General features: G+C 45.0%; 1 protein-coding gene across 1 annotated transcript in view; it reads left to right on the forward strand.

Moving 5' to 3' along the window:
* Positions 1–20,755, forward strand: part of TTC33 (tetratricopeptide repeat domain 33) — a 125,921-nt gene extending 105,166 nt beyond the window's left edge. The window contains exon 5 of the mRNA XM_075267477.1: positions 18,617–20,755. Within this exon, the coding sequence (XP_075123578.1) occupies positions 18,617–18,973 (357 nt within the window). The 3' untranslated portion in view covers positions 18,974–20,755. The remainder of the gene's footprint in view (positions 1–18,616) is intronic.
* Positions 20,756–22,333: the final 1,578 nt, after the last annotated feature.

A 22,333-nucleotide genomic window follows, 5' to 3' on the forward strand; every position in this document is an offset into this window, starting at 1 on the left:
TTAGGATTGTAGGGGTCTGTAGGGGAGATCTATAATCTTAAGGTTTGTAAGAGGTCTGGGGTCTGAACATGGTTTGTAGGACAGTTGGAGTCTGAACATGGTTTGTAGGACAGTTGGGGTCTGAAGAGGGTTTGTAGGACAGTTGGGGTCTGAAGAGGGTTTGTAGGACAGTTGGGGTCTGAAGAGGGTTTGTAGGACAGTTGGGGTCTGAAGAGGGTTTGTAGGACAGTTGGGGTCTGAAGAGGGTTTGTAGGACAGTTGGGGTCTGAAGAGGGTTTGTAGGACAGTTGGGGTCTGAAGAGGGTTTGTAGGACAGTTGGGGTCTGAAGAGGGTTTGTAGGACAGTTGGGGTCTGAACATGGTTTGTAGGACAGTTGGGGTCTGAAGAGGGTTTGTAGGACAGTTGGGGTCTGAAGAGGGTTTGTAGGACAGTTGGGGTCTGAAGAGGGTTTGTAGGACAGTTGGGGTCTGAAGAGGGTTTGTAGGACAGTTGGGGTCTGAAGAGGGTTTGTAGGACAGTTGGGGTCTGAAGAGGGTTTGTAGGACAGTTGGGGTCTGAACATGGTTTGTAGGACAGTTGGGGTCTGAAGAGGGTTTGTAGGACAGTTGGGGTCTGAAGAGGGTTTGTAGGACAGTTGGGGTCTGAAGAGGGTTTGTAGGACAGTTGGGGTCTGAACATGGTTTGTAGGACAGTTGGGGTCTGAACATGGTTTGTAGGACAGTTGGGGTCTGAAGAGGGTTTGTAGGACAGTTGGGGTCTGAGGAGGGTTTGTAGGAGGGTTGGAATCTAAGCAGTGTTTGTGTGAGGGGTCGGGTGTGTAAAAAGGGTTTGTAGGGTGGTTGGGATCTGAACAGGGTTTATATCAGGATCTGGGGTCTGCACAGAGATTCGGGGTCTGGACTGATCATGTGCGTTTCTCCTATTTTGAGATCTTTGGGATGAGGACGGACTTTTTAATAGGATGTGGATTATTTTCAAAAATTTACAGACGTTGGTAAGGACACGGGTCACAAGTCAGACAGGCGGTGGTGACCTCTCCGCTGTGGTCAGCTCTCAGGACCTAAACATGGATCCCATGCTTGCCGTGCTCTCTTCTTGTTGGTGGGGCACACTGAGTTTTTTGGCATGCTGCACCAGTTACATAACCTAACCCTACGCCAACTTTGTGCATTTCATCCTGTACACGTTGTGTATGTGAAATTTGTGTTGACCTCGTTCATCGAATGCACCAAAGACAAACCAAAGCCTAAGACTACGTCCCGGTTACTCATACCGCCACTTTCCATCCCGCTACATGCACATATCACACATGTGGTTGCTCTAAATGTGAAGTTTCCTTCTTCGGCTTCCTCTTGTCTCGTCTTCAGATATCAGGGTGGTTTGTATAGAGGAAGCAGAGTCGGGTATTTCCCCACCAGCAGAGTCTCAAATACAAGGTATGGTTTTTAGTCAACTGACAGTCAGTATTGGATGATGGGTGTAGTAATATATGGAAAGATGGCCGGCGACGGTCCCAATAAATCACAAAAAGCAGGATGAAGACTCTTGTATCAGGGAATTTTATATACAACATGTCATATACTTATATACTATGGCTGAAAGTGAACAGAGCCATGCAGGAGGATGTTGTGTCTTCTTCCTGCAGGTCTGTCAGCAGAATACAGAAGCCTGTCCATGGTGGAGCAGATGATATATTAGACAGGTCCCCAGAAGTATTGCACTTAAAGGGATCTGTGATGAGAATTCCACTTTTAAAGGGAGTCTGTCAGCGCAACCCAGCCTATCACCCAATTTTGCATATAGATAGGTTAGGGTCACCTGAATCAGGTGGCGTCTTCCCCGTGTGATTCGCTGCCTCCGTTGCTGAGATATTGCTGTTTTATTGATATACAAATGAGCTCTTTTAAGCAATGGCTGCGCCCTTATCAGCTCATTCGCTTGGCCATATCTTGCCAACAGAGGTCCCGATTTACAAGGGATAAACACTGTTTGATTCCGGAGACCCTAACCTATCTATCTGTGGGGCCGGGGTGATATGCCAGGTCTGGCGATACACTCCCTTTAAGGCTTATTACACATTTGCATTTCAGACTATGTCACACTATTCCTCAATATTCTTCCCATTGGAATAAACAACACCACATAGTCAGTGGGGTCCATCAACTTTAGCAAAGTGTAGCCGCCATATTTTATCATACCATACTGTAACAGAGCACAAGCCTCTACACAATGAGTATATACCATAGATTGTAAGCTCTTGTGAGCAAGGCCCTCAGCCCTATGTGAATTGACTCTTTCTCTGTAATGTCTCTTTTTGTCTGTACTCAAATCCTACAATTTGTGAAGTGCTTCGGAATATGTTGGCGCTCTATAAATAAATTGTATTATTACTATATACCGTATACCGCATACACATTTCTCTCTATGGACTATGCTTTTCCTCCTGTTGACTCTCTTCGTTCACGGTGAACGCCTCTTCTATTTTTGGCCCATTATGGTAGCAGACTACTGTATGAGCGAGCCCATTAACCTCGGGTTATGTTTGCTTTTCTTGCTGCCCTTTGATAGACAAGGCTCCACCTGTATTTATAGCAGACCGTGTTATAGAGCGCCCTCCGACCCCGACAGCTGCTCCGCGGCGTCTATAGAATCCGGTTACTCATTAACTCTACATAGGGGTCATGCACTGGGAATATCGAGCCAGGCCTCTCATATCCTATGTGCAAATATGTGCAGGCCATGTGCAGAGCGGCTCAGCCGCGTCACCTTGTTAGTGTATTTGTTGACTGAGAGCTATGGAGATCCCCGGGCAATTTGGAAATACCCTGTATGTGATAACATGTCTGCTCTGCTCAGTGTGTAGGGACTAATAATAACCGCCCAAGTCGGGAACCACTTTGTGTATTGCCAGATGTGTCAAGTCATAACACGAAATTCATTCCAGGATCCCATCTAACATGTGACCTATAGAACCCTGGTGTCCTCGGATCTGTCAAAGGGGCATTTGGACCCACATAGGCTCTGTACAGAATGCTACCACTATAGCTTTTGGGTCTGAAGGTGACCATACACACTAGAGGAACATTGTCCGATTCCTGCAGTGTCGGTGGGACTAGCAAACTATTTAAAGGGTTGGGGTGCCTAGATATTAGGCTGAGGGATTTCAGGGGAATGGCAGACCAACAGGGTGGGTTCCAACATGCATGGTTCTTTGTTCTCATAGTAGATAAGGCGTAGGGTTGAGCCGTTCTTGAGATTTTAGGATCGATTTTAAAATCCAATTTCGGATAATTTTCCAGCCCATCGCGATCGCGAAATTTGCTCGATCGCTGATTGGGATCTGATCTTTCCCGATCCCGATTGCTCAACCTTAATTGTATATTATATATACAGTAGGGTTGAGCTGATCTTGAAATTTCAGGATCGATTTTAAAATCTGATTTCCGATCATTTTCCAGCCGATCGGCGATTGTGAAATTTGCTCAATCACTGATTGGGATCCGATCTTTCCCGATCGCTCAACCCTAATAAGGAGCCGAAGAAGGTGTCGGACATTAGACAAGGGTCTGCTAGGAGTTTTCTTGGCTCAGCAGGCGTGTGTATAGCGGAATGAACAGCAAGTTAGTCGACAGCTATCCAAGGTGTATAGCCACCAAAGAGAGGGGTCTGGAGGGGAAAGAGGGGTGAGCATGGGGAAAGAGGTCTGGAGGGAAACTGAGAAGTCTAGAGGAGAACAGAAGGACCTAGAATGGATAGAGCGATGTGGAGAGGACAAAGGAGTTTGGAGGAGGACAGAGGGTTGTGTAGGGGGAAGGAGGAGTATGAAGGGGACATTGGTGTGTTGAGTAGACTGGTCTGAAGGGGGACAGAGGAGTAAATAGAGGGATCTGCGGTGTGGAAAGGGACAATGCTGCCCAATATGTGTCCACCTGCCACCAACTAAGGGGCAGATGAGACCCCAAAGACTATTATACCCCAAATTACCTACCCATACCCACCATTCTCCCCTACAACCCCAACTCCCCCCCTTCTCCCCATTTTTCTTGCTTTGGCAATGCCAAATATCTATTCGGACATGCCAATAAAGCTTCTTTGATTCTTGGATCCAGTGGGTCTGGAGGAGAATAGAGGACTCTAGAGTAGGAATCTTATATGCTGTGACATCTGCTACGTCTAGTATAACATGGTGTCCTGTACCATTCACGCTGTGCAGTGCCCTAGCACCAAGTGCTCGCCTTAGAGATAACTACACTAACTATATCTACATTATATATACGCTGTCTGATGGCGGCCGCTCCATTATACACAGATGTCCCTATCAGTGGTCGTACCTTGGTCCATCCAGGATTCAGTGTTCGTACTCGCTTTGGGTTGGTAGAAAGTTGTCTTTGCTCAATATGGACTGAAGTTTATTATGATGGTACCAATTCTGCACTGACCCATCTCCAATCTGCGTGGGTGAATATGAATACATATGACGATGTCTCAGCTCATGGAGCGGTGCTAGATACGACTCAGTGGCCTCCATCCCTGACTAGCTCAGGCCTTACGCAGATCTGGAGACTTTTTCTTTGGAATATCAGCATGGATGTAAATGATAGATAAAACTCATCCCATACAGCGTCCCTCCGCCCATAGAGTACCCAATGTCCCATGTCTATAGGGTGTAATGATCCCTGCCATGTATGACGCCCCATGCTGTAGGCCGGTCTCTCGGAGATGAGCACTTTCCTCTATTTGTACGTGTGGAATAATCGCTCGACGAGTCATAAAACTTTCAAGGAAGGGAATAAATTCTGAAATAAGATACCATATTTGCTATTTATCTTGGCTCTTAGCTCAACTTTTTTATGGGACAAAAAAGTCATGCAAAGCATAGGACATCTGTCGGCCAAGTCTTTCCGACTCCACCGTACATACGTCCATTGGACTTTCCCTGTAGACTTGAGATGGTCAACAGGATGATCCAAAAACAGCAGGAAATAAACATCTCCAATTTTGGTGGAATCCAAGTGATTTTTTTCTTTTTTGTAATTTCTGAAGCTAAAGAATAATAAGTAATAGTTTGGAAGTCTTAGCATCCTGGAGAAGAGCTAGCTGAACGAACCTGGTGTCTTGGGATTTATGGGCAACATCCCAAAGTCATCCAACAGAAGATGTCTTTTGGTGCTGAATGGTGAGCAAAGTAATGGGCAGAGGGTAATGGATGCAGTGTGTCCCCAGACTGGTTTGACTGGTCCCCTCCTAGAGCCTTGTATAAGCAACTCCCTATTCAGTCTATAACCGCGTAGGGGAATCTGGAGTTAACACAAGGGATTCTGCATCTACATACGTTACAGGAAGACATAATGTGTCCACATGGGAGTACAAAGCAGAAGGACATGTGTCCACATGGGAATACATAGCAGAAGGACATGTGTCCACATGGGAATATGTAGCAGAAGGACATGTGTCCACATGGGAATACATAGCAGAAGGACATGTGTCCACATGGGAATACATAGCAGAAGGACATGTGTCCACATGGGAATACGTAGCAGAAGGACATGTGTCCACATGGGAATACGTAGCAGAAGGACATGTGTCCACATGGGAATACGTAGCAGAAGGACGTGTCCACATGGGAATACGTAGCAGAAGGACATATGTGTCCACATGGGAATACATAGCATCAGGACATATGTGTCCACATGGGAATACATAGCATCAGGACATGTGTCCACATGGGAATACGTAGCAGAAGGACATGTTATACATGGGAATACATAGCAGAAGGACATGTCCACATGGGAATACGTAGCAGAAGGACATGTGTCCACATGGGAATACATAGCATTAGGACATATGTGCTCACATGGGAATACATAGCAGAAGGACATATGTGCTCACATGGGAATACATAGCAGAAGGACATATATGTTAACACAGTAGTAGAGGTACATACATGGCAGAAGGACATACGTGTCCATTCAGGAAGACGCACATACAGACAAGCACGGACATACCCACAGTAGAATAACACTGCTCCAGCCAAATAGACAGAAAGATTTGAGTCCAAACAAAAAGCCATGACATAAAAATGCAGACAAACTAGAACATTGTGTAGACATAGAGACAAAAAGAGAGCGAGCGTCCAACAGAAACAGAACCAAGTGAAGCAAACAGAATAGAGCATTGTGTAGCATGCAACCAGCAAGATACAGAGCGCGAGGCCAGGTGTGGTGGAGAAGTTGGCACCTATACACAGAGGAAGACAGGGATCGGTAGAAGGAGGTCGGTAGGTGAGCCACAGATAGCCAGGTAGGTAGGTCTCCATGGAAGGTACACCGGCAAGGACACAGCTCCGAAGCTACAAGCACTGATCTGATCTATAAGCCTGTCACATTCTGTCCCCTCTTCCCCCACCATGATTATAGAGAGAAGGTCCTGGTTATTATCATGGTGTGACCAGATTCCAGGTTTATGTTTTTGACATTTAGGTCACATTGTTGTGGGTACAGGCTTCTCCTTCTCAAGCCGAGAGCAGGAACGGATTGTCTTACATCAAGAACATCTGTAAGAACATGAGACTGTTCAGATCGATAACTCCAGTCAATTAAAACTGAGCGCGGGCTTTGAAATATCGAACCTCAATGACTAGGGACCTGTAAAGGGACGCTTATTGCCTTCATCTTCATATCATTGCCCTTGTGTTTTCTTATGTTGAAAATGAGCAAAAGAAATCTTTTCTAGATCCCAGGAGATCAGTCATGTCCTCATTCCACCTTGTACTGTGTCTAGCTGTAAAACAACTGGCTGCAGCAGGAGCCTCCCCTCCCTGCTTCTCCATCTTCTGCCCTTTCTCCTCCCATGCCCTGTTGGTGTCCAACCAAACTGAAGCAGATCAGCAGGAGATTAGCCCTTGTTTTCTTTGCAGAATTTCTACAAGTTTTTTTCAGGATCGTGCAGGAACTTCTGCAGACCGATGAGCAGTGAGGACAACTAGAGTTCTTGTTTACTTTACTGCAGGTGGAGTACAAGTAGAGATGGTTGAACCTTTGCGAGATTTGTCTTGCCAATATTCATGATGTTCGCCCATTATTATAATTTTCATGACGTTCCCTCACGTCTTCTGGCCTCTCTTGTACCATCTTGGCTCTCCATTGTTCTCCTTTGGTAGTCTTGTAGATCTCACAGGTTCTGATGGACCTCCAAGGCCAGGAAGACAACCACGATGGACCAGGAGAGGTGAGAGAAGGTGGGCATGGCTGTTTATTATTTTCCTTCACCTCCCATGGACCTTACGCTCTTAATACCCCAAAGTATTACAGTAATTTGTGGATGGAGAACCCCAAAAAGTCTCAAGATTGGCCAAACCCGACATTTTTGTACAACTCAACAAACTTGGCTTGTTCATCGTCCATCTCTAAGTAGAAGTGCGAATACCACTGACCTCCTACGACCTGCCACCAACCTCCAGCTGGCATCATTGGCACACCGCTTGGATTTGCTAATCCTCATCATCGCCCCCTTGTGTTGTCCAAGTGCTGGAGACCAGTTTAATGTCCTTTTGCTCTCGTAACTTGTACATGACCATGGTTACCAGAATAACAGCATCTATGTACAGCCATGAATTCACTCCCGGGAGAATATAGATCATTTCATTGCGCCACCATAAGTAATCGGAACGCACCTTTAATGTCATTGTTGCTCTGTTTACGCTCGGTAGCCTGGTAACACATTCCCGCGAGATACCATTGACGCTGAAGCCCCGTTACTTCGATCAAGTCCAGGTCCGCTGGCGCGATTTATGTGCATGTGTGTGCATGGATCCTCTGCAGTGTATCACCCTGATAAAAGGGCTGCGTCCTCCGATGTGATGTATGGCATCCTGTCCCCGGCTCTGCAGCGAGCGGGAATTACAGCCATATCTTGCAGTAGATGCTGAGCCTGGGGATTTTCTCTATACTTTTTGAAGAATTTTTATTGGAAAGTTGTATAGAACTGATCTTGTAGTCTGCGCTATATTGGCAGCCAAAAAGGCAGCAAACCGGATGACCCACCAATTGGCAGCCGTAGAAAATCACTTGGGTCTTGGAGACTATAGATTGGCCTTGGTGCAACGGGCACCACCAACTTCTACAACATCGAATTCTTACCAATTATGGCCCATGTTGACCCAATCCTTGTATCGGAACTTGTTACAGGCATGTCAAGGTTGCACCATATGCCCACAGAACAGAGTAGGATTTGTAATAGAGTACGATCCGCGGCAGGTGGAAGGGTACCACATTGTGCCAGCACTACATATGTTGTCACCAGTGGCAGAAACATCAGTCGACACCACCAAGAAATTCTCTTCTGTAATCTCTTCCATTATTCATCTTTGACGTTGGACTAGGTAACTTGTATGCAGTAGTCATAGTCGGCTTGTCCTTTGCCCATGGCCGTTTTTCTTTTGGATTGTCCTTTAGGTCCGTTCAGGTCTCCGATTCAGCATTTCATCGACTTGGCTCATACGTCCTCCCAATCAAGACAAGGTGACCCCATCCTCGTATTCCTATACTCCAGGACCCAATGGTAGACAAGCCCGTTGGAAGGATACCCCACTTGTGAGAGTATTTCAAGACGATGATAGCCATGGATTGACATGGTGCCTTGGAGGACCATGGGACAACCAGATTAGGGGCAACCTCTATAGCTCCTGTGTCTACTTGGCCCTTGAGTGTCCATGGACAGTTTTCAGTACAGATTTCTACACGAATCAAATTACAAAAAAATCTCCAAATAAAATATAATGATGAGAGATTTCACAATTCTACGGCGATGCCAATATTTATATATCTGGACAAAAACCACAAGAAACAGAAAACACATTTGCTGCTTTGGGCTCGTTCCCTTTGTTTTATTCTCTGCAGCCAATTTTTTTGAAGTTTTTGGATGTTCAATGCCTTGTTATAGCTGGAGATAAAGGCTTTATGATGTTATTGGTGGTCTGAACCATCTCGCAAATGTGCGGATGTTGCATCACCGAGTCCTTGATTTCCATCATAACTGAACCAAGTATCACCGGGTCCATCTACGAAAGACTGCAGACAAAACCACAAAGCACCATACAAGTGCAGATGGCTGCAAAAAACATTCTGGAAAATGTAAGAAATCATCCATCTGGTCCCTATGGGTATTTGTCCCATTGTCTTGTCTAATGTGAAGGTTTGTGTCCAAAGTAGCTGGTCACACGAAAATGCTCCCGTCCCAAAAAGTTGAGGCTTTGTACATCACATGAGCAGGGCATGTTCTAAGAGGTTATGATAGACTCTAACAAGACATGAGGACAGGTCTCCGACCTCTGAAGGGTAGGGTGTTTCCATGAGGTTGGGAGTAGTAGTCTGTCATGGTTTATCTCCTGGTGGCCAGGTTGGTGTCTTGGTTGGTGGTAACGTCTCTCTGTGGTAATGATGGTTGTGGTGCCCTTGATGGTCAGATGGAGGACTATGTGATTGTAGGACAGTAGGTAAAGGTACAAGTAACTAACGCTTCTTTACTGCAGTTCAACAAGGCGTAAAGCCAAAGCTCTGCCGGAATTTGTAGATGAATCTGAAGGTGAAGACGGATGCAGATTCATCTCCGTATTCCATCATGTGAACAGCCACTTAGTGGTTACTTGGCTGAATTGTGGTTGATGGGCTTTAGCTGCCTAACTTCACACTTCCTAGCTCCTCTTCTAAGCCAGGAGAGACGACATGATGCACCATCTACCAATTGCAGCCACTTTTCTCCGGCCACATTGGTGCAGTCCACTTTACTCTGCCATATTGGTGCAGTCCACTTTTCTCTGCCACATTGGTGCAGTCCGCTTTTCTCCAGCCACATTGTTACATTCAACTTTTCTCCGGCCACATTGTTACATTCCACTTTTCTCCAGCCACATTGGTTCAGTCCTCTTTTCTCCAGCCTCATTGTTACATTCCACTTTTCTCCGGCCACATTGGTACATTCCACTTTTCTCCGGCCACATTGGCACATTCTACTTTTCTCCGGCCACATTGGCACATTCTACTTTTCTCCGGCCACATTGGCACATTCTACTTTTCTCCAGCCACATTGGTACATTCTACTTTTCTCCGGCCACGTTGTTATATTCTACTTTTCTCCAGCCACATTGTTGCAGTCCACTTTTCTCCAGCCACATTGTTATATTCCCCTTTTCTCCAGCCACATTGTTGCAGTCCACTTTTCTCCAGCCACATTGTTATATTCCACTTTTCTCCAGCCACATCGGTGCAGTCTACTTTTCTCCAGCCACATTGTTACATTCTACTTTTCTCTTGCCACATTGGTGCAGTCCACTTTTCTCTGCCACATTGATGCATTCAACTTTTCTCTGGCCACATTGGTACATTCCCCTTTTCTCCAGCCACATTGTTGCAGTCCCCTTTTCTCCAGCCACATTGTTGCAGTCCACTTTTCTCCAGCCACATTGGTATATTCTACTTTTCTCCAGCCACATTGGTACATTCTACTTTTCTCCAGCCACATTGGTACATTCTACTTTTCTCCAGTTACATAGGTACATTGTACTTTTCTCCGGTCACATTGGCACATTCTATTTTTCTCCAGCCACATTGTTACATTCCACTTTTCTCTGGCCACATTGGTGCAGTCTACTTTTCTCCGGTCACATTGGTATATTCCGCTTTTCTCCAGCCACATTGGTACATTCTACTTTTCTCCGGCCACATTGGTACATTTTACTTTTCTCCGGCCACATTGGTGTATATATATAATACAACATTCTTGGTTAACCCTTTCACAGGATTTGACTTACAACCCCTGAATTTCTTTCCATATATCCACCCCTATTCCTTACATATGGAGGGTATAAGGTTCTAGTCCTATAGGATACCGTATACTATATTACTATTACATGACTAAGCTCCTAACACATGAGCTCTCTAGGAAATGTTCCTGCCATAAGTGGCGGAGAGCGGAACGCGCGTCTATTCATCTCACATTAATTAGCGCTTCCACCACCGGCTATTAGCAGGATCCATGTCCGTGCGCCTCGCCCTGGGGATACTTTCTCGCTTTCTATATTGATAAATGGCTATTTCCTTCATTACAGCGGACACAGAGGGGAACCTTCACCCCGGCCGGGGCTTTAGTAGTATATGACCCCTTGACCCCTTCCTGCACTGACTAAGCACTTTGTGCCATACATGTAATATACAACGTCAGATATTGGAGTAATTCCTTGTCCAATCCCTTTAACCCTCGTATTGTTGCATCGGCCTCTAGGGCTCATTGTGTAAACACGTCGCCTGCCAAACCAGTGTGAACAGTGCACGATCTGCATGATGATCCGATGTGTAAGGGGTTAACTCGCTCTTTTATCGCCTCATCTATATTTAATATGGGAACATTTTGCTTTGTTTCGGAAACAAAAGTAGAAGCCGTAGACGCCAAGTCCTGCTACATTTACTAACGGTATTATCTGACCTGTTAATGCCTGTTGGCGGTCTTCCCGATGGGAACACTTAGTGAAGACATTGTGGTCTTACAGCTCCGCAGCAGGATGGTGCGGCCCCATCTCCAGGCTTTTATCTTCCTAGAAGCTTTTGAGGTTTCTTACAAGGAACTCTATCTTACAGGCAGGTGTAAGTGATCCGAGAAAAGAGAGAGGGCGAGAATGTAACAGTGAAAATCCTGAAAGCTTACTAACACGTTATATAACCAGCAGAATAGTGAGCGCAGCTCTGTAGTATAATACAGGATAAGTAATGTAATGTATGTACACAGTGACTGCACCAGCAGAATAGTGAGTGCAGCTCTGGAGTATAATGCATGATAAGTAATGTAATGTATGTACACAGTGACTGCACCAGCAGAATAGTGAGCGCAGCTCTGGAGTATAATACAGGATAAGTAATGTAATGTATGTACACAGTGACAGTACCAGCAGAATAGTGAGCGCAGCTCTGGAGTATAATACAGGATAAGTAATGTAATGTATGTACACAGTGACTGTACCAGCAGAATAGTGAGTGCAGCTCTGGAGTATAATGCAGGATAAGTAATGTAATGTATGTACACAGTAACTGTACCAGCAGAATAGTGAGCGCAGCTCTGGAGTATAATACAGGATAAGTAATGTAATGTATGTACACAGTGACAGTACCAGCAGAATAGTGAGCGCAGCTCTGGAGTATAATACAGGATAAGTAATGTAATGTATGTACACAGTGACTGTACCAGCAGAATAGTGAGCGCAGCTCTGGAGTATAATACAGGATAAGTAATGCAATATATATACACAGTGACTGCACCAGCAGAATAGTGAGCGCAGCTCTGGAGTATAATGCAGGATAAGTAATGTAATGCATGTACACAGTGACTGCACCAGCAGAATAGTGAGTGCAGCTCTGGAGTATAATGCAGGATAAGTAATGTAATGTATGTACACAGTGACTGTACCAGCAGAATAGTGAGCGCAGCTCTGGAGTATAATACAGGATAAGTAATGTAATGTATGTACACAGTGACTGCATGAGCAGAATAGTGAGCGCAGCTCTGGAGTATAATACAGGATAAGTAATGTAATGTATGTACACAGTGACTGTGCTAGCAGAATAGTGAGCGCAGCTCTGGAGTATAATACAGGATAAGTAATGTAATGTATGTACACAGTGACTGTGCTAGCAGAATAGTGAGCGCAGCTCTGGAGTATAATACAGGATAAGTAATGTAATGTATGTACACAGTGACTGCACCAGCAGAATAGCGAGCACAGCTCTGGAGTATAATACAGGATAAGTAATGTAATGTATGTACACAGTGACTGTACCTGCAGAATAGTGAGTGCAGCTCTGGAGTATAATACAGGATAAGTAATGTAATGTGTGTACACAGTGACTGTACCTGCAGAATAGTGAGTGCAGCTCTGGAGTATAATACAGGATAAGTAATGTAATGTATGTACACAGTGACTGTACCTGCAGAATAGTGAGCGCAGCTCTGGAGTATAATACAGGGTAAGTAATGTAATGTATGTACACAGTGACTGCACCAGCAGAATAGTGAGCGCAGCCCTGGAGTATAATACAGGATAAGTAATGTAATGTATGTACACAGTGACTGCACCAGCAGAATAGTGAGCGCAGCCCTGGAGTATAATACAGGATAAGTAATGTAATGTATGTACACAGTGACTGTACCAGCAGAATAGTGAGCGCAGCTCTGGAGTATAATACAGGATAAGTAATGTAATGTATGTACACAGTGACTGTACTAGCAGAATAGCGAGTGCAGCTCTGGAGTATAATACAGGATATAACTCAGGATCAGCACAGGATAAGTAATGTATGTGTAATATTTGATATAACTGCTGGCATAATTCTGAATACAGTTCTTCTGATCTCAGGCACTTATGCCTTCTCCTTTGTATAGTGAACAAGTGTTAAGAGTGAGATAACCTCAATGTATAGCAGTATACAGTAAGAACCTGAGCTCCCCCTAGTGGTGGCTGCAGGCAGACAGAGCCTTATCATGTATGTCTATACAGGAGATTTGGACCAATGTGTCAGTAAAATGGATCTTCATCTGCTATAAAGATTTAAGCACTTCTTGAGAATTCTCTTTAACTTCTTCAACCTGAAATGCACTCTCATATGGAAAGTGAGGAATGTTATATGTGTAGTAAATGGTAATCCAGATGGGGATGGTACATAGGGTTAGGGTCTCCATGCCGCATGAGCTCATCAGATCCTAACATTTTGGCCATAATCCTTTGATTTTCGGTAAAATAATGCACTGACATTTCCCAGATATAAGCGTAGGATATTCTGTGCACACAAAGAGCAGATGTGTAATCCTTCCAATGCCAAGAAAACATGAAATTATCTCTCAGGTCCAGCGGCGCCTCCTACGGAGAGATTATTACAGGAATATTTGTAGGACTTAATCAAACATGGGAGCATCGGACCCGCCTTCCCTGGGGTAAGAGCGGTGGTCCGGCATACATTCATTGATGGTGATGATCTGTGGATAGTTTTCTGATGACAGCCTGACCGTGAATCATCTGCTCAGGACTTCATGAATCCTCATTTGTGGCTTTCAGTTGCCTAGCGCTACCAGCCCCCTGTATTTTCCTTTCTGGGATTATTTACACACCGTATCATAGCCTACAATGGGAAGTATCTCTGTTTGACTAACCTTCATTTTAGGAACAAGTGTTTTCCCAGCTGTTTACTGTTCTGATCAGTTGTACGTGTCAAGGTTACATAGGTTACATCAACGTGGAGATCCTGGCTCGGCACCAAGAGTATTATTCAAAGACATTTTTGCTTTTGTGATTTTACGCTGTGCCCTCACCCCGTTACATGGTCTCATGTTCCTTCCTTCTTCCGATGCACCTGGTTCTACAGGAGAGGAAGTAGGTGTGGAGAAGATGATGGAACGGTTCCTACTGGAGAAGAAAGGGGTGTGGAGAAGATGATGGAACGGATCCTACAGGAGAGGAAGGGGGTGTGGAGAAGATGATGGAACGGTTCCTACTGGAGAAGAAAGGGGTGTGGAGAAGATGATGGAACGGATCCTACAGGAGAGGAAGGGGGTGTGGAGAAGATGATGGAATGGTTCTACTGAAGAGGAAGGGGGTGTGGTGAAGTTGATGGAACTGCTTCTACAGGAGAGGAAGGGGGTGCAGAGAAGATGATGGAACTGCTTCTACAGGAGAGGACGGGGGTGTGGAGAAGTTGATGGAACTACTTCTACAGGAGAGGAAGGTGGTGTGGAGAAGATTATGGAACTACTACTACTGGAGAGGAAGGGCGTGTGAAGATGATGATGGAACTTATCCTACTGAAGAGGAAAGGGGTGTGGAGAAGATGATGGAATTACTTTTAGTGGAGAGGAAGGAGGTGTGGAGAAGATTATGGAACTTATCCTACTGGAGAGGAAGGGGGTGTGGAGAAGATGATGGAACTACTTCTACAGGAAGGGAATGGGGTGTGGAGAAGATGATGGAGCTGATCCTACTGGAGAGGAAGGAGGTGTGGAGAAGATTATGGAACAGATCCTACTGGAGAGGAAGGGGGTGTGGAGAAGATTATGGAACAGATCCTACTGGAGAGGAATCGGGTGTGGAGAAGATGATGGAGCTACTTTTGCCAGAGAGGAAGGTGGTGTGGAGAAATTAATGGAACTGATGCTACCAGAGGGGAAAAGGGGTCTTGATAAGCTGATGGACCTGATTGTATTGCATAGAAAGGGGTGTGTGGAGAAAATGGTTAATTGTAGCAGAGGGGAAGGGACTATGGAGAAACTGAAGAAACTAACTCTACTCGAGAGCCATATGAAATCTCAAAAATCGGTTTTGTGAGATGATTGTGCACACGGAGAGGAACAGAATCCTTAGAAAGGGTTTACACAACATTGGTCTACGAGTCAAACATCCAGCTGCAGATGTTCCATTGACCTCTATAGTGAGGAGTCCTGGAATGGAGGTCTATCCTCTATTGTGATGATGTTAGAAATCTGATGCAACAAATAATTCAGTAAGTCCTGGGCAACCAGAATCCCCAAGTGCTGAGGCGAAAACAGTCCTGGGTGTGCTACGCTTTCCCAACCGGAGAGGAACCAGGCCCTGGAGTTCTTCACAAGAGCTCCTGATGGTGGAGTTGGACTTGGTAAAAGTCCGAAGCCCAGATCCGCAACTGGCCAGAGAGCGACACACACCCAGTGAACCTTAAGTAGGAGGACCAAGAGGAACCCAGACACTAACCTGAGAGTGAAGTCCAAGAGAGGGGGATGGACTGGAGTGCAGATGAGCAGGAGGGTAATCCAGGGGAGTCATTCAGTTACCCAAGAAGCAAATACGTGGTCAAACAAGCCAAGTCGATAACTGTAGGTCATGTGGTAGCAGAAGGCAGAGGCAGAAGTGTAGTCAGGAAAGCCGGGTCATAAACTGGAGGTAAATGGAGTAGCCAAAACAGGATCCAAAAGGGAGGTCAGGTGGAAGCCAAAGGTCATACACAGGAGGTCAGGAAGATGCCAAATCAGGATCATGGAGGAGAGGTCTGAAAAGCAAGCTGGGTCATACACCTCCAGGAATTCAAGTTCAGGGACAGGAGGAAGGAGACAGGAGACAGGTGAAAGGGAGCTAGGAAGGAAAACAGGAGGACTCGTCGCTATGGGAGCTGATGCCGTTGGTAAACGAATAACCAGTAGCGGGCCAGAATCAAAATGAGGCCTAAATAGCCTCAGGCCAGCCGCTGACCCCCCTGACCCTAGAAGTGCTGGTCCTGGCACTAGGGGGAACCTGGAATCTCCGCACTCTCAAGCAGAGTCCTCCAGCCTACCCCTGCACCAAAACCAGCAGTGATTCCGGCGCTGGACAAGGGTTGGGTTGGGCGCCTCTGCGCAGCACAGCGGAGGCCCCAGCCCATCCTATCAGATGAGTCCCGGAATGGAGGTCTATCTTCTATAGTAATGAGACTTGCTTTTGTCTCAGACGCAATGATAGCTGGAGATTTGTCATATTTCATGTGGGGAACTCTATTAAGACGGCTTCACAAGGGAATGTCACTCTGGTCCTACTCTCAGTATTATGGTGTGGGGTGGTATAATTTACAATAACTGGACCCCTCTAGTCTTCATTTTGGGTACACTAACAGCTCAGCGTTACATTGATTTGCTTGTAGAACCATTGGTATGGCCAATTTTTCAGGTGTCCCAGGAGTTGTTTTTCATTAGAGCAACTCCAAGCAACATGTAGCTTGTACTACTGTGTGCAGTCTGCGTGGCCTAAATGGTATCAGCGTGGTCTGCAATATCTCCGGACTTGTTTCCAGTGGATCATATCTGATATGTCACTGGTCGGCAATTGCAAAAAGATCTACCAGCGGCCAATCCTGATGAAGTGCATTCAACACGGCATAACGTTCTATAGACCACCAATAATAACCTCATTGATAGCATACCAAGACGTGGTATGACCTCATACTCTATACTGAATAAATTGAGATGTTTTGAGTATATGGAGTATATCATTTGCATATGAGTAACATGCACTGGGGCACAGGGGCTTCTGTACAGTGTATATAGGAGCACTGCTTGTAAGGAATTATGTACCAGCAGTTGTGACAGGCCTCATGCCCCAGGATATCTGCCGACTCTTCCCGATCCCAGGCATTGGAATTACCCCTTGTACTTGTGCGGCTGAGATAGGGAACATACATCTCCCGCAGGACGCAGCTCTGTTCTGTTTTTCTACAACTATTCCCAGCTTTGATGTTTCCTCATCTCCATTATTCGGATTGACCCATGTTCACAAGCTAAGTGGAGGGTAAACACTGGTTTATTAGGTGTTTGCATAGTAATTTTGCGACTTGTCAGATAGGCATGCTCTCTACTTGTGCAAGCGGTGGTGATAATAAAGCGCTGGCGGCGAGCATTGTTCTGTAAATGTCATCTCGCTGAGAATATCATGAGGGTGTTTGCAGGTCCGCTTTCATTATCTGCTTGTAGAGGCTCAGCGTTGCTGCAGGACACTGTTTGTTAAGGTTACAGACATGATTGATTTACAGACGGGTTTTTACCTAAATTGCTAGAGAAATGAGCTTACATATCCGCAAGGCGGGGGCACCATTTATCTTCTGTTATTCCTCCCGTGTTCACTTCCGGATTGGTAAGGGTCCAAATGATCTCTGACCAACCAAGGACTTACAGCTCTGTGTCTTTTTTAAAGGGATCCTATCATTCAGAAGGAGTTTGTTGTCCCTAACACGTTGGAATAGCCTTAGGAAAGGCTATTCGTTTCTTACCTTTAGATGTCTTCTCTGCACCGCCGTTCCGTAGAAATCCCAGTTTTCACCGGTATGCAAATGAGTTCTCTCGCATCACTGGGGGCGGTCTTCAGCGCTTAATCAGCACTGGGGGCGTCCCCAATGCTACGAGAGAACTCTCCAGCTCCGCCTCCATCTTCTGTGTAAGCAGCCACAAGAAAAAATGGCCACTTACACAGTAAGTAAGCGGCCATTTTCTTGTTGCCTGTGGACATGTGCAGTCGGCTCTGCCCGAAGCCTACAAGTTTCAAAGTCTGCGCTAGAAGAAGACACAGGAAAAGGAGGTTCCTGAAGAAGATAGAGGCGGCACTGGAGAGTTCTCTGGCAGCATTGGGGACGCCCCCAGTGCTGTTTGAGCAATGGAGCCCGCCCCCAGTGCTGCGAGAGAACTCGTTTGTATATCGGCGAAATCTGGGATTTCTACGGAACAGCAGCGCGGAGAAGACATCTAAAGGTAGGAGATGAATAGCATTTCTTAAGGATATTCTGACGTGTTAGGGACAAAAAACTCCTTCTGAATGATAGGATCCCTTTAAGCTATGAGAATAAAGAACTTTTGAAAATTCTAGACTTGTATTAAATATTTTTTGTGTCTCTCTCTATGGTAACAGACTACAACAAACCTTATGCGTAGTCTGACCGTGCAGAAGAGGTACTGAAATAAATAAGTGCACCTTGCCTTTAAAGAAGCTGCCTGGGATTTGCAAAAATGTTGGGAAGGGGTTTACTCAAAAATTTAAAAAAATTAGCACTTGGGCTACGTTATTAAAAGCGTGTTTGATGTCATTCACAGGCCATTCGGAGCTTCCAGATTGGGATCCACATGTGCCCTTCTAACATGGAGTTATGGGACGAAGATCTGAAGTGGGCTCGACAGCTTCTCCAACAGAAGAAAGAAGTAGAAGCTGCAGAAGCTCGCGAGAGGAACCAGACGGGTTTCAGTATAGAACAGGCGTTAATCCCAGACTATGACTTTGAGAGTGATGAGGTGGTGGCGGCCTGTGATGCGATATCACGGATACAGAAGGCTGTTACGGCCGGGGGTAAAAAAATTGTAGTTTCTTCATCAGGAACGGTGACAAATGAGGAGCCAAAGAAAGACAATGCCTCGACCTCTGGTGACCAGGAATTGTTTATCAAGGCTCGATAACTGGATCATTGGACGCATGGTTTTTCATCTGTGACACTGAAGCGTCCTTCAGGCTTTAGAAGGAAAAGGGACTGTAAAAATGTATTTGTGCACAGAGAGATATCACTGTTTGGGCTAAGGATTGATATGCAATTGTGAGTTTTGCCTTTTGGCTTTGCCGCTTGCGGGGGCACTTGCACAGATGATCTTCCTAGCTTTTCATGTTTAGTATTTTCTAACCAGTCATCCATTTCAGAAGATCACTTTGGTGGGATCCTGTATGGTAAAACTGAACTTTGATGTCCTCAAAAATCTGCTCCAGCAGTCGTTTCGTGGAAAGATGGCCATGTGGGTTCTCACTTTAGAGGTTTTCTTGACTCCCATTGAACGTATTTTGAGTAGATAGGCAAGTTGGGTGAGGTCCCAGTTCCAAGATTCCCACCCATGTGTTCCTTATACTTAGACTTCTTTGACAATTTGGAGCTGTACACAAATACACCAAGCCTTACTGAGATATTCACACCAATATTAGTCCTAAGTAGAGTCACCTCCATGACATGGCTTCTGATACCAAAAGTTCTGTTCGGTTGAATTCATATAAACATCCGCGCTATAAGACGTTACATGCAGCCACTACATGATATTGTGTATGAGACCTAAAGTGGAAATGCCTGTGAAGGTAATCTGTATGATATATAAGCTCAATCGGAAGACCACCCTATGGTATAGCCATGTGGTCCATGCATAGGTTAAGTGTTCGGGATTTCACCAACTAGTCCTAGTGGGTGTTCTTCTCCCAACTACGTGTTTTCCTTTGGGTGTCTAAGATATACTGTAAGACAAAGGTTCCTATAAAAGTGATATCATATCCAGCTCAGCCCTGGCAAGGAATTTTACTATAAAGACCAAGACAAACATCTCAATAAAATGAAAGCCTCCTCGATCATTATATGCACTGGGGTTGGGATATTGCCCATGGGCTTGCGTGTTTATTTTCCGAAGACTCCAAAGGTGAATGACTTTTGGTCTTGCTAATATTCATTGATTCCCAAGATTGGTGAAAATTTTGGCCGTGAAATAGACCAAGACCCATTAGTCCTCTGATAAATCCACTATAGCGGTGCCTGCTATAGCCATGTGCTGTACACCTATGTGACTGCTGCAGCCAATAACATTATATAAAAATGTATATGTTACACTATCCATAGGACCCCTCCATCCCTTTACAAGCAATGCATATAGGGTGGCCTACTCGTTGCCCTCACTAAGCCAATCCTCCATCTGTCAGTTACACCCAACTACATCCAGGAGATGTAGTTGGGTGTAACTTGGAGTCCTTGGTACCTCCTTATATTCCCAGTTAAACCTAATAGACAGGCGCCATATATATCAGACTACAAAGTGCTTCGGCTCATGTGTTCTGGTCTATGTCCGTGGTCTCCCACCTGTAGCTACAGCTCTTTTGGCAGGCAGAGATTGTCGTTGCTGAGGAGCCGCCTGTTACAGACCACTAGACTCTACAGCTGGGAGGATTTCACAATAACTGGCGGATGAACATTGAAGAGTCCCCCTGCAATAATAAAAAAAAAACACTCCCGTAGCCTGCCAGCTGCCAGGGATTGGCGGGGCCAATAAAAAGTGGCTATGACAGCAGAAAATAAACAGTAAATAAATTGCTTTGTCATCCAATAAACTGCTGAAGGTCTCGGTGGATTTGTCTATATCTTTTCTTTTAAATTTCACAAGAATTGGGTCTTCTCAAGAAATGTAATTGATGATAAATGTTTATATTCCTTTAGAGACAAATTAGGGTCTAAAGAAAACAAGAAAAGTAGCCTTTCCTCCGACCCCAAAAACATTTCAGCTGTTTTATCGATTTTCCTGTCTGCACTGCCCAGGAGTGTACTAGAGAAGAAGCCAAGCAGAATAAGTCATACTTTTACATCTCTTGGACACTGTGTGATACACGCGGAAGAAACCACCATAGAAAATTTGAGAAGTTAGTGTCTCTCTGGCCAAAGAGATGCCATTCCTCCGACCCCAAAAACATTTCAGCTGTTTTCATCAATTTCCCTAACTGTGTTGCCCAGGAGTGTACTAGAGAAGAAGCCAAGCAGATTAAGGGATACTTTTACATCTCTTGGACACTGCGTGATACACAATGAAGAGGCCACCTTAGAAAATCTGAGAATTTAGTGTCTCTCTGCCAAAGAGATGCCATTCCTCCGACCCTAAAAACATTTAGACTGTTTTTATCTATTCCCCTCTCTGCAATGCTCAGGAGTGTACTAGAGAAAAAGCCAAGCAGAATAAGTCATACTTTTACACCTCTTGGACATTGTGTGATAGGCATTGGAAATACCACCATGAAAAATCTAAATTAATGTTTAAGAGCAGCCATTCCTCTGACCCTGATAACATTTCATCTGTCATTATATATTCGCTGTCTGTACTGCCCCGGAGTGTACTAGAGAGGAAGTCAAGTAGAATAAATACTACAAACTGAGCCACCGTCAGCCTGTTCTGAACAGCGGCGCTTATGTATAATAGACACTGAAAATATCACCATGGGAAATCTGTATATTTGTGCCGGGGGGCCTAGAACCCGTAGCAACGATGAATATATAAGCCAGACTTTTCTTATTACTAAATATCCGCCCATGTATTTCTGACAACCTACACTGTACATAGATATTTTTTTTGCACATTTTCATGCCCTCGGGAATAGAACAGCTTCTGATTTTGGATATCATGTTCGGAAGAGTCGCGTCATCTGAGGAGGTATTGGGGTGAATGTTCTGGAGATGATGTGCAAGGTCTTAGCTTTAAGGTTCTGAGCAGTTTTGCTCTTCAGCCCCCGGGTTGACCGCTACCTCTACCCCCTCTGTAGTCACACCATGGCAGCATATAATGCATTTTACCAAGCCTTGAGTGTATTGAAGATGTCCACGTGTGATTGATACAATGTGCCCTCCTAGAGATACATAGTATGTATGGAATTACACTGACGCACTCTTTGATGTCAGCAGGAACTAGAGATTTACATATCATGCAACAGGCTAAAGGTATGAGGTAGAAGTAAATGCCATGGATGATTATCCTAATAGACTACCCGTGTTGCTCTGTATCCTTTGTATACAGTTGGAATTACTGACCAAGAATGATGAGCATCTCCACCATCTTCAAGACCCTCGTGTGTTTCCTTTTGTTTAATTAAACCACTTGTTACTCTGACTCTGGTATTTGTTGTCTTGCCCGTCATGGTAAGTATAGTCCTTCCATGCATCATCCTCTGTGACTTATATTACTACAGATTCTATAGACTCACCCTGTAATATCCGTGTGATTGTTGTTGTGTCTTGTCATAGTCAGAAGATGCTA

Source organism: Leptodactylus fuscus, chromosome 1, assembly GCF_031893055.1.
Source record: "Leptodactylus fuscus isolate aLepFus1 chromosome 1, aLepFus1.hap2, whole genome shotgun sequence".
Taxonomy (NCBI): domain Eukaryota; kingdom Metazoa; phylum Chordata; class Amphibia; order Anura; family Leptodactylidae; genus Leptodactylus; species Leptodactylus fuscus.